Source organism: Mastomys coucha, unplaced genomic scaffold, assembly GCF_008632895.1.
Source record: "Mastomys coucha isolate ucsf_1 unplaced genomic scaffold, UCSF_Mcou_1 pScaffold7, whole genome shotgun sequence".
Lineage (NCBI taxonomy): Eukaryota > Metazoa > Chordata > Mammalia > Rodentia > Muridae > Mastomys > Mastomys coucha.
In genome coordinates this window covers 61,173,142-61,185,966 of record NW_022196913.1, presented here as the reverse complement: position 1 = coordinate 61,185,966, position 12,825 = coordinate 61,173,142, and the positions used below count along the sequence as shown (strand labels likewise).

At 44.4% G+C, this 12,825-nt stretch overlaps 1 protein-coding gene and 2 long non-coding RNA genes across 6 annotated transcripts in view; 1 reads left to right on the top strand and 2 right to left on the bottom strand.

The window, feature by feature from the left end:
* LOC116081441 overlaps positions 1-12,819 on the bottom strand; it is a 51,284-nt gene extending 38,465 nt beyond the window's left edge. For both annotated transcript variants that reach the window (XR_004114895.1, XR_004114892.1), the window contains exon 1: positions 11,950-12,819. This is a non-coding gene — a long non-coding RNA (uncharacterized LOC116081441). The remainder of the gene's footprint in view (positions 1-11,949) is intronic.
* On the top strand, positions 3,621-8,982 carry Lect2 (leukocyte cell derived chemotaxin 2). 3 transcript variants are annotated; one of them, XR_004114889.1, is made up of 4 exons: positions 3,621-3,833; positions 4,167-4,263; positions 5,888-6,033; positions 8,662-8,982. XR_004114889.1 is itself a non-coding variant. In XM_031358008.1 (4 exons), the coding sequence occupies exons 1-4, from the start codon at positions 3,713-3,715 to the stop codon at positions 8,826-8,828; spliced, it is 450 nt and encodes a 149-aa protein (XP_031213868.1). In that variant the 5' UTR covers positions 3,621-3,712; the 3' UTR covers positions 8,829-8,982. The 3 variants fall into 3 exon arrangements, 1 of the variants encoding a protein (XP_031213868.1); XM_031358008.1 differs by having other exon boundaries at positions 3,621-3,752; XR_004114888.1 differs by lacking the exon at positions 4,167-4,263.
* Positions 3,977-8,675, bottom strand: LOC116081443. The gene is made up of 2 exons (XR_004114896.1): positions 5,881-8,675; positions 3,977-4,431 (listed from the first exon to the last, which is right to left on the bottom strand). It is a non-coding gene; the product is annotated as an uncharacterized LOC116081443 (long non-coding RNA).
* Positions 12,820-12,825: the final 6 nt, after the last annotated feature.

Genomic DNA, 12,825 nt, shown 5'->3' with positions numbered 1-12,825 from the left:
GAGAGAGAGAGAAAGAGAAGAGAGAGAGAAGAGAGGGCTTACCACAGGCAGAAAACAAAATTACAAGGATAAAGGTCTGGGGCCTTCGAAAGTGTGAGAGTGTTGTTAAATTGTCCTCTGAGAAGGTTAAACTATCTTTTATCTTCAATCAGTGGGCTGGTGACCAACCAAGTCTCCTAGCTCTGCCTAACTGACAGGCGAAACTCTCCTGTTTTGTAAACTGTAAGAGGAATACTCCTAATGCCACCACCTGTCAGTGACTTGTATCCATTCTGCCGTGAAAGTCCATGCAGACCTCTGCTCATTTGCCTGCTTACAAGGTGTCCCTTGTAAGAATTTTTAGTATGGGGATTGGAGGGCGGAGGTGACAGCAATCAGAACTCACTGCCTCCATGCTTGGAGTTGTCAAAGAACAAATTTAATAAAAGCTTCAAATAGTAAATACCTCAGTGTGTGTGTGTGTGTGTGTGTGTGTGTGTGTGAATGACTGCTTAGGATATTGGGAAGCAGCTTGTGTGTATGATATGTGTGTGCAACCCAGATTGACCTTGAATTCAGTTTATGGTCTAGTCATCACCTTGAACTTCTGATCCCCCTGCCTCCATCCCTGAGTGCTGAAATTAAAGGGTTATACCACCTCATCCATCTTATGAGGGACTGGGAATCAAACCCAGTTTTGTGGGCATCAAGAGTGCTTGGCAAGCACTCCTGAGTGGAGTGTGCGTGTGTGTGTGTTTGTATGTGTGTGTGTGTGTGTGTGTGTGTGCTGGTGTTGCAGGTATTGTTGACCAACTTGTTTTTGACTCTCCTCAAGATATTACTTTCTTTATTGCTGCAACAACCTCTCAGCAACCGGTTTCTTTAGTCTCTGGGGCTTTGGACATTGGAAGACCTAATCTATTCCAAAACTGTATGAACTTCAGGTTTACATTCCCCGTCGTTCCCCTCTCCTTCTCTTCTGCACGGACATGCTGGTCCCCTCTGAGGTGCAGATCAAGCTTTTATTTCCTTCCAGATGTCTCCCTGCGCTGTATCCTCTCCCTGAGAGTTGGAAGTGATGTGCCTACTGTGTGCTGTATTCTGTATGCATCTGGGCCTGCTTCTGGATTCTGTTTCTACCCAGCGATCTATTCTTGTTCTTGTTCAGAATCAATCCTGCGAGGCCTGCACTGTGGTGGCCCTGTGCATTACCACACTCTGAAAAGCTGAGTGAAGTCAAGTGCAGCCTCGCCTGGGCACCTCCATGGCTTCCAGCGGCAACCAGTGTTGCTCACTGTTCTGGGGTGTCTTCAGCTGTGAGTCTCTGCTGCATGTGGATCTTCATTGTGCCCTCGGGGCAGCCGGTCAGCCTGGCACTGGCAGAACACCAGAGCCAGAGTGCAATGACAAAGATCAGGCCAGGCTGCAGGGACATACTGTTACCTCTGACTCACTGCATCAAAGCCACAGAGCTGAGCCAAAACCAAGGACTGGAGAGGTGTCCAGGGAGACCCAGGACGGGGTGTGGCTGCAGATGTGCAAGTGTTCTAAGTTTCCTACAGCTACTGACTAGGTATGCGAGGGAAGAGGCTTCATGGAAAAGTCTAGCCCTTGCCTGACATTGAGGGTAGTGAGGAGCTGCTAGTTTATATATGAAAATTCCAATTTGGAAAATGTAATTACAAGTAAAAAGTACATAGAGAAATAGAGAATGTTGCTTCCGTGTCTCCAATAATCGACAAATTATGTTTTGCAGAGTTGCCATTGTTTTTTTTTTTTTTTTTTTTTTTTTTTTTTATTTTCAGAAACAAAATATTTTAGAGCTTACATAGCCATGTCTGTCTCTCCACATAGTTCACTCCTCCTGAGTCTGTGCTGGTGTGTTTGCATCACCACTACACACGCAACGTTCATGAAGGGCAACGGTTTTTTGTTTGGAAGATTTAAAGAAAGGATATGGTATATAATATATAATTCTAGAAGTGCGTTTTCATTCAATAGTCTATTTAGGATCTAACTTTATTAATATATTATATGGTCTTTATTTAAGCTCTTATACTCCATTGAATGTCCTATATCACAGTTCAACTATAATTTCCTCTACCAATAGATTCCTTAGGTGTTAAATTCCACCATTAGAAGCATTTAAAATCACATGCTCAAAAGAAGCAAACATAATTTATTGAACTGTCAATGTTATCTATAAATCTTAAGTAGATGAAATCTAATTGGATGATTAAAAACCCACCACACCTAAGATATATGCTGTTATTAGGGAAAAATCCTCCAATATTGCTAGTCAGCTCTTTCCTAAAACACGAATGGTCCACAGAAAGGTTGGTCTCCAGCAGACAGGAATAAGTATACCACCATTCACCCTCCAGCCCCAACCAAAAGACATCAATCTGCATACAGCTCTATCATTCCAGTTAATATTTAGCCAGTATTTCTGATAGCACTGGCTGCTTCTCCAGATCAAAGGCTTTGGCAGAGGTCTCTGTGAGATCAGATGGCTCTCTCTCCATGGAATGTTACAGTTTAACCTGACTCATTTTGCTTTTCATGTCTCAGAAAAACTAAATCTCAGAGAAACACAGGATTCTAAAGCTAACTTACCAGAGAAGATTGACTCAGTCGTGGATCGTGTGTGCACGGAGGGGTTCTAACTATAGGAAGAACAGGAAGCAAAATCCAGATGTTTTCCACAACAATCCTCATTTCAGCTGCTTTCATTTCCACTGGTAAGTCCAAAAAGTACAACATTGGAATCCTGGCTAACTTAAGAATTATATACTGGATTTACCCCCGATTTCAGGTGTAGAATTAAAAGTCAATCATAGCAGAATGTGATATAAAATTTAGCATTAATAATTAAACTTGGAGTGGGGGGAATGGTGTGGCAGATGGACCAGGTGGATCTCTCCAACATCTCTTCCTGATGATTGGATTCTTTAGTCAGGGAATGTAAACCCAGTGCAGGCAGACTTCCATACAAGCCTTCAACCCTGGCCTAGAACTTAATCTGTAACACCCTCACCATCCTAACCCCCAAAACCCTAGAAGATGAAATTCTCAACTAAGACTCGGATGTGGGGAGTTTCTGATGCAAAGGCTGGCTTGGGACGAAGAGAAAGTCCCCTTGGAGCTCACAGCAGGCAAGACAAACAGATGAATAAGCTGCCCGCTAGATTCCTTTGTTGTCCAGAGTAACGCTGCCTCCGTGCTGCTAGAGCTTGATCATAGCATTCATTTGAAGCTCAGCTCCACGTTTAGAAGGCTTTTGAGACTCACATCTGAAGTTACAGTAATGAATATACGTAATGGCCATATTCTGTGGCTTTTCTTCACAGCACATATATTAGTGAAGAGTAAAATGACTTTAAAGGGAACCAACCACTAAATTAGCAGGCTCTTGCTTTTGCTTCATAGTGAAAGGCTAAAATTGTTAACTGTACCCCTGTGAATGTTAATGCTGGGAATATTAATACTGAGAATTCAACACAACTGGCATTACTTATGATATTAAAGGGGGTAAGCTGCACTTAAGGTTTGCACAAAATATGGTGACAGAGACAGCGCCTCTGACCGTGTTTACTCTTCGGAACCTTCACACAGTCATCTCTCCTTCCTTCCCAGAATCCTCTGGGGTCTCACTTGAGGCTAACTGTAGTTTGTCACTTTTGATCACGTCTCAAATATCCACTTCTATGTTTGCAAATATGAGATTTAGTTCATGCTGCGTAAAGTTGGCGAGTTTGGAGTATGCCTCATTTGTGAGTCAAGCACTTGCTTGGATGCCATTCTTAGACCCGATTATAAAACAACATTTCAAATTTCCTGCACAGCTTCCTAAGGTTTGTCTAGTTTTTAAGCTGTGCTCATTTCTTTTGCTTAACCATAGTAGTCCTCGGGTCTGGTAACAAGACCTGAGGAAAGTTGAAAAGCACAGTATATACCTTGTATTTATGAATGATTTCAAGCAGTGATACAATAGAGATTGATGCTTATAAATAAGTATTTTATATGCCACAGAATTACATAGCCAGGGGACTGTGTTGTATATCTGAATCAGCTATCCATAGGAGAAACTAACCAAATGAGGGGGGATTAGACCCCGTGTCCTGGGGAGACATACAGGAGAGACACAGGCTGTGGCTGCCCATGACTCTCATATTTCTCCTCTGCAGCCCTGGCAGGACCATGGGCTAACATCTGTGCCAGCAAATCTTCCAACGAGATCCGGACATGTGACAGCTATGGCTGTGGGCAGTACTCTGCTCAAAGGTATGAAGGATCACAAACGGCTGCTGGTTCCTCTCTTTTCGAATTGTCTGAGTCCTGTGTTTCCTAGAGGACCCACGGTGACCTCCCTCTGACAGACTGGAAGCCAGTGCTGTGTGCAGCAATGGCTGTGTTTGGAGCAGCTTTCAAATTCTGCTTCAAGGAAGGGGTCTGCACGGGAGACAGAACAAGAGGGAAAGGAAACAAAGCAATGTTGTTGTTGTTTTGCTGTTGTTATTGCTATTGCTGCTATTATTGTTGTTGTTGCTATTGTTATTGTTGTTATTGTTATTGCTGTTGATGTTCCTATTGTTATTGCTCTTACTGTTGTTAATGTTGTTGATGTTCTTATTCTTGATGTTGTTCTTATTGTTATTACTGTTGTTGTTATTGATGTTGACATTATTGTTGTTGATGTTGTTGTTGCTACTGTTATTGTTGATGTTGTTATTGTTGTTGATGTTATTGTTGATGTTGTTGTTACTGTTGATGTTGTTATTGTTGTTATTGATGTTGATGTTGTTATTGTTGATGTTATTGTTATTGTTGATGTTATTATTGTTGTTGCTGTTGTTCCTTCTCAAATTCTCCATATGTTATCTCATCTGGCTTTCCTATATGAAAAACAAAACTATCTTATTGAATTTTATAGATAAGGAATTTGAACTGGTTGTTTGGCAGAGTTGAAGATGGTAAAGGCTACATTTGAATGCAGCCTTTTGTATTCTTTTTGCATTCAGTGTGCAGTTACTGAACAAGGTCCTGGAATTTGAACATTATAGGCTGACCCTAAGCAGGCCTCAGATTCTCCTGAATGTACACTCAAAAGTAACTTCTAGGCTCTTCCCATTGACCCTGATGAATGTAGCCTTATACACAAATCTACAAATCCCATCCTTGTGAGTCTGATGGTTCAGTGGTGCCCACTAGGGAGAAGGATCCTGAAAAGATAGATAGTGAGAGTGGCGGGAAGCCAGAATTGCTGTGTCAGATACAAATTCAAGAAGCCTCACTGCAGGGAATGATTTTGTTTTTGCACCATGTGATTTGACAAGCCTGAGAGGGATCCCTCACTGTGTTAGAAAAGTATTTACACTAGATGAAGTGTTTGAGTACTTTTGCTATGAGGGGGAAAAAAAAAAGACTTGGGAAACACATGAAATTTGTTATACAATAGGTTCCCTAAGGCAGTAACTTTTTAAAATTGGCTTTGAGAGGAAGTATGTAGCTCAGTGGTATAGCACTGGCCAAGAACCCAGCAGGCCCTGGGTTTGATTCCCAACACCGAGGAATAAAAGGCCTTGAAGGGAGTCAAGATTCAGAAAATATATTTGTATACTTTGTTTTCAAAATACCACATAATAATGATAATATTATTAAACATCAGCAGCAGCAGCAGCTTATTGTAAATCAAATATGATTTTAAATTATTTACTCTTTGCAAGATAGACATGTAGACAGAGAGGTTCAAAATTGAGCTAAACAGACTAAAATATCCTGGGCACTGCAATATCTTCTGGCTGCTTCAAGTTTTGATGGCCAAAGCTGTGAGCCATGCACTATGAGCATAATCCTGGCTATACATTTCCCTGGGACACCCCCTCTGATGACATTATTTACCTTCTAGAACCCAAAGGCATCACCCAGGAGTGGACGTCCTGTGCTCCGATGGAGCTGTGGTCTACGCACCATTTACCGGGAAGATAGTGGGCCAGGAGAAACCCTATAGAAACAAAAATGCCATCAATGATGGCGTTCGACTGTCTGGAAGAGGTAAGAGTATCGATCTGGGACACGGTCTGGTGCTGAGGCTTAGTTACTTAATGCAGGTTCCACACATAGAAGTTTTATGTTTCTTCTGAGATAGTAAGATTGAGAACATACAGGATAACCCAAGCACAAAACAGAAGGGGCTTCATGTTTCCGCAATGCCTGCCTAAGTAAAAAGATCACCAAACTCCATAGCTGATCTGGCTGTCCCCTACTGTGGCCCGGGTACCTTTGCTTAGAAGACTGTCTGGGCAGAATGGATATCCACAGTAGTGACCACATCAGACACACACTTCCATTTACCAGAATCCCACAGTTCACTAGCTCCTGCAGCAGTTGAATGCAAACTATTTCAGAACACCTGGGTTTGGTAAGGCCGGTCCCCAGGGTCTGCATTGGTTCTTTGTTCATTTGAATTCTATTGAGATCCAAGACGTGAACAGAACTGTCCACCGTGCAAGAGTGGAATTCCATGAGCTGTTAACATTTGGGCAGCAAGACAAAACAGGCCCAAGCCTCCCAGATGCCCCTTGTGCAGGCACTATACCACTGCTCTCAGCAAGGACAGTCACTAACCGCCAGCGCGAGTCTGGCCTGTTAGGAAGGGTAAGTGGAGTTAAGCAGTCTGCACTGTTTCTCATGAAATTCCTTCAATTACCTATTGTGGTTTGAAATTCACCCCCATGTTCTTCCGTCCGTGTTCATTTTTGTTTGTTTGTTTTAGGAATGAATAAATACAGTTTATTAAAAAGGAGGACACATTTGTGATCATGGAAGTGGGCTAGTGAGCTGAGTGTAAAAAACCTAAAGGCCATATTCATTCTTGTATTACCCATATTCCACTTCCATCTTTGGATGGATACTATAATAACTTCCAGTTTTAGGTGACTGGGAAAATGTTGCTAGGAATGTCCTGGTGCCTCTTGTGGTACTGAGGATGAAGCTACAATAGTGTGCAGACCAGCTCTGTCACTGGGCTCTAAATGCCCAGTTCCTCACTCTCTGTCTCTCTCTCTCTCTTGGTCTCTGCGTCTGTCTGTCTCTTCCCCTCCCGCCTCTGTGTGTGTGTGCATGTGCATACATTCATATGCACATGCACACAAGTGCTTATGGAGGCCACAAGACAGGCTCTAGGAGGCTACCATCTATTCCTTTCTAGGGTCACAGGATCTGTAAGGTTTGGATGAATCTGATTATTTTGTTATCTCTTAGCCACCTTGACCTTGGCTTTGGCTAGAAAATATCACTACAGAGACACAATTTAATGATACCATTCTCTGCTGCTGTTTAAGCATCAGAAAACGGCCAGAGGCTTGATGAGGAGTTGTTCCCTGGGACGTCCCCCCTTTACCATGACTAAATAAATAAATAAATAAACACAGTGTGTCAGGCAGAAAGGCACGGCAGTGGGAGCACGGAGCGGCTGCTCATACTGGATCTGCAGTTGGAAGCAGAGATGAGTGTTAGTGCTCATCAGGCTCCTCCTACCTTCTCCTCTTTTCAGTCTGAGCCCCAAGCCCATGGTGCCTCTGATATTAGAAAGAGCCTTACCTCCATGGTTAAACCCCAGTGGAAATCCTTTGGACTGTCTTCTAATGGTTCTAACTCCAGTCAGACAGACAGCCAAAGCTAACCATCACACCACCATAGAAATGGACATCTGTGTTATTGCAAGATGAGGCTGGGGAGAGAGCCTGCTCTGCAAAATCCATGCCCCTCAAGCACAAGGACTAAGTGGCACCTCCTTAACCCACATTCAAAACCCAACGTGGTGGTATGCCCTTTAACCCCAGCACTGGAGAGGGCTGGGCAGAGGGTTCCTGGGACTTGCTGACCAACCAGCCTAGCATAACAGGTGAGCTCCAAGCCAATCACACACACACACACACACACACACACACACACACACACACACACACACTGAGACAACAACCGGCAGAGAGAGAAAGAGCTAACTGGGAATGGAGCAGACTTGCGAAACTTCCAAAAGCCCACTCCCTGGGACACACCCCTTCTAACAAGGCCACGCCTCCTAACTCTTCCCAAACAGTTCCACTGGAGACCAGGCATTCAGATATATGAGTCTACAGGGGCTGTTCTCACTCAAATTACCCATGAGCCAAAATCACTCTTTCCTCTAGTCAGACCAGGAGGCTACTGGGTCAGCTGATCAATGCATCCATGTACTAGGGTTCATCTTCAAGTGGTCCCAGGGCATCTCACCTGCCTGGGGCTACTTCTCTGGTTCCAGATTCTGCCGTGGCCAGCACACTCAGAATTCAGAAGTGTGCTGTCATACCTACTGTGTGCTTTCTGCTGCAGGAGATACTGCCACAGTGTCCCAAAGTGGCTGCTTGGAACAAGGTTATCTTATTGGCCCAATGCTTGGCCAGTAGGCTAGGCAGGCTGGCTGGGGACTGCATCCTCAGGAAGACATCTGCCTCTACATCAGGGCAGAGATTACAAGCACATACCACCGCTCTTGGTGTCTTCACTGGCTACAGGGATAAAACCCAGATCCCCAGGGCTACAAGGCAAATGCTGTAACAACAAACTTACCCCGAGTCCCATGTTTTAAATTTCTGACTCAAGGCTGCAGAAGCCCGAATAATCTCTTCATTTTTCTTTTAGGTTTCTGTGTCAAAATTTTCTACATTAAGCCAATTAAGTATAAAGGTTCTATCAAAAAGGGGGAGAAGCTGGGCACCTTGCTGCCCCTGCAGAAAGTTTACCCTGGCATACAGTCGCATGTACACATTGAAAACTGTGATTCCAGTGATCCCACAGCATATCTATAAGCAGAGGCAAAGACCAGATCTCTTAAGTTCAAAGCCATCTCAGAAACTGGAACCTCTCCTGCTCCTGAGGAAACGCGCCACCTAGAGGGGCAGGGTGTTTTACGTTTTCAGTTTTTAAGTTCTGGTGACTGAAATAAACAAATGAACGCCCACATGTCCTGACTGTGTTTCTGAGATCTGAACCAGCCACTTCTCTGCTTGGAAGTAAGGAAGAGCCAAAGGGGTCTTCTATGGCATGAGAATGAAGAGTTGCTCACAAGGCCTCGAACAACACACGCAATACACATGAGCTGACAAAACTAGAGGCCATCCTTAGCTAAGGCATCCTCAGCAATGCTCTCACCTCGTCAGGCTAGCTGGAGGACCGGCCGCTCACAGGGCTAGCTCAGGTTTGCTGGCCTTTCCATCCACACTCTTTGGTGCTCCGCAAGAGTACCAGGATCCTGGGAAGGGAATGGCGTATTCAGGATCTCAGCGAGACTGCCCACATGCAGGAGTGTCAGGCCCTTAACTGACATGTCGCATGAGCGGAGTCAGGTGGCCTCACCCAGCAACACCATAGGCTCGCCCAAACTTACTTCCCTACACCACTATGCATACAGTTACCCAATGATCTATTCTAATGCTGCTGAAAGGAAGTGCCTAAGAGAAAACAGAAGCACACAAACGTGCAAAGGAAGAGAAACTCTGGCTTCACGCTGGTCCATAAGACACGACGAAACTGGAGTAGTCGCCTAGACATCTCCCTCATGAAACTTTGCTTGAGGCCTTTTCAAATATACAACGACTCCATCCTGACTTGTTAAAGGATATGCTAAAGGAAAGACAATCAAGAGACCTTTATTACTGGAGAAACGACTCCATTGTTTTTCCTATGCGCAGTAATGTTCATGAAAACACTATGTGCCAAGGTAAAAGCAGGGATGCTCCAAGTGCCCTTTAACAGAGACAGGTTTTAAAGACCAGGCCATAAGTACACAGCACTCAGACTAAATGTCATTAAATATAACAACATATACAAATCATAGAAATAAACAGCAACTGAAGAAAAATTTAAAATTTCACACAAAGCAGGATGCTCTTTTTATAAGGTCAAATCAGATAAAACAGCACAATTTCCGAGAACGTACAGAGATCAAGTTAAGGAAGACAGTAAGGAAATAACAGCCTGAGTTACCTCAGGGCGGGAGAGAGCAGAGCCACATGTGACATTCAGTGGCAGAGGTATGCGAGTTCATGAGTATTTCTTGTGAATGAATAGTGTGTCACAGAGCCAACTGCACATACATGCCTACATGTGGCTACAAGAGTTAATGGTGGTTCCCAGGCACAGAAGTACCCACTGCACAGTCAGCACACACACACACACACACACACACACACACACACACATATATATGCATATGTATATATATGCATATATATTTATATGCAGGTCATCATCCACCAAGTCACAATATCTAAGAAAGACTAGTACATCAAGAATTTTAGTTTTGATTTTTAAAAGTATCAATCCATCACTGTCTAACCTGATGACTTCCTGTATTGCTCACTGGTATCCAATAATTTAGGATTTTTTTTTCCAAGGGATTACATTTGCTTTCAGTAGATAAGCATCAGGTTCCTGCTGAAGACACGGAAGGAAGTGCTGTGTGGGCTCTGAAGGCATGTGGAAGGGCTGTGAATTATCTCAACAGTGAGGTTGGGCTCAGCTTTCCAGCTAAGCGCTATTCCGGATCAGTGCTTAGGAGACAAAGCACAGTTCTAGATGGATGGCATCTTAAAAACCAAGCTGATTCCCCAGAATAGGGAAGGAGACGGTCCACAGAGCAGAGCAGGGGAGCCGCCTCTGCCTGCCGTTCACACCCTTTTGATAGAAATGAAGTCTGGACCAAGACAATCTGTCTGAGGAAGACCTAGAACACAGCGACCTCTAGTGCACCCCGTCAGAGCTGTTCCCAGGCTCAGATGCCAAGTTCAGATGAGAAAGAGAAAGAGTCACTGTAAAACACACCTCAAATATGTGGTGCCAGACACTGCTAAGTTTGGTAGCTGTAAGTTACTATGAATAAGGGGATTTTATGTTGAAAATACTTTTAGTTAGTCGTAGAAAGTTAACTTAATGGAACAGCAAAGTCAGTCGCCAATTCAAGAGGTTAGGTCCACAGAATGGCATCTGTCAGGAGGGAGGCCTATCGCGCTCAGAGGCACAGCAGCAATGCAGACGCCCTGAAACCATGCTCACTCACCCTCTCTTGTCTCCCCACACTATGCAAGGGTCGCAGAGAGAAAGGGGGAGTGTCCTCTGTTTGTTTTAATTTAGTGTGAAGTACAGAAGGATCCTTCACTCCCCCCACTTACACCAAATTACCCAGAAGTTCCCAGAACTCTTCAATAAACACAAACAAATTACTTTAACATGAGCCGGCATGTGAATCAGCCCATAACGCTCTAACGCTTATGATCGCTCATCTAGCGAGAGCCTCTGTTTCCAGGTAATGCAGAACTCAGACTTTCAAAGGACATGGCTGTGCTTCCATGCGGGAGGCGGTTAACATGGCATTTTCCAGTGGTTTTCAGCTGTCTTTAAAATGGTCTGTCCTTCCTTCCACAAACCCAGGAGGTGACCAACTGGGGGAACGGACGTGAATTAATGAACTTAAATCACTTTGTGTTCTTCTCAATGATTCATTACAGAGTTTAGTTCATGAAGTTCCCACAGGAGGCAACTAAGAACTGCTTAGAGCAGAATACCTCATGTTCCTCAGAAACACCAGGGTCTTCCTTTTCTAGTGCTACCAGGCTCTGGGTGGCTCTTCTCTAATCCCTGTTCTGCTGTCTTATCCTCTAGGGTAAGCACCAACAGTGCTCTGTCACCTTCCTGTGCAGGGGTGCACGGCACTGTCAAGTGAGGCCCTAGGCCTATCCATTTAGTTTTTACTTTACCTTGCCACAGCTCCCTTGCAGTTAAGGGAGAGGGCAGTTGAGGAACAGAGAAGGTGGGAGGTGGGCCAAGGGCTGGCACAGTGGCTTCTCTCTTAAGCCTGTAGTGCTGTTTCAAGTTTTAAACTATGGCATGCCTTTCTGGGATCTTAAGGTATAAGTGACAACTCTGACATACAGTGGTGAGAACTCTGATGTGCAGCGGTGGGAACTCTGATGTGCAGCGGTGGGAACTCTGATGTGCAGCGGTGGGAACTCTGATGTGCAGCGGTGGAAACTCTGATGTGCAGCGGTGACAACTCTGATGTGCAGCGGTGGGAACTCTGATGTGCAGCGGTGGGAACTCTGATGTGCAGTGGTGGGAACTCTGATGTGCAGCGGTGGGAACTCTGTCTTTGAGAAAGGTTTAATTGATATTCTTACCTAGTACTCACTATTGCTACACATAGTTCTAAGAATGAGGAACACCCATGTGCATGTGAGATGCCTGTTCACAGAGCTCACATGAGCAAGTATGAGTGAAGATAGTCTACTTTCCAAACTACTTACAAACTACAATGCATCCCGAGTGTTTAGCAGGCGAGGATACTCACGTTTTGATGAAGAAAAATACTCAAAGCTGGAAAATAATAAACATTTTCTTTTTGGTAAAAGCTGACTTCTAATAGTAACTGCACACACAAAAAATAACAGTGATCTTGTAGCAGCAGAGTTTACAGGACAAGGAAATAAATAGGCCGCAATGAGACAAACAGACCATATACAGCACAGCAGAGAACAGCAGAGGGCTACAAACGGGAGCAAAGATGTCAAGGATGACCTCCCGCACCAGGTGCCTCAGGAGAAAGATCTGAGGGAGCTCAGAGAAAGGGCAGCTGAGGAACAGAGAAGGTGGGATGTGGGCCAAGGGTAGGCACAGTGGCTGGCAATGAAGCCAGGTACCCAGGCAACTGTTAGACTAATCTTCCTTCTGAGGACAAGCTGGTATATGAGGCCCCTGACACACGTACAGCAGAGGACTGCCTGCTCTGGTCTCAGTGAGAGAAGATGCATC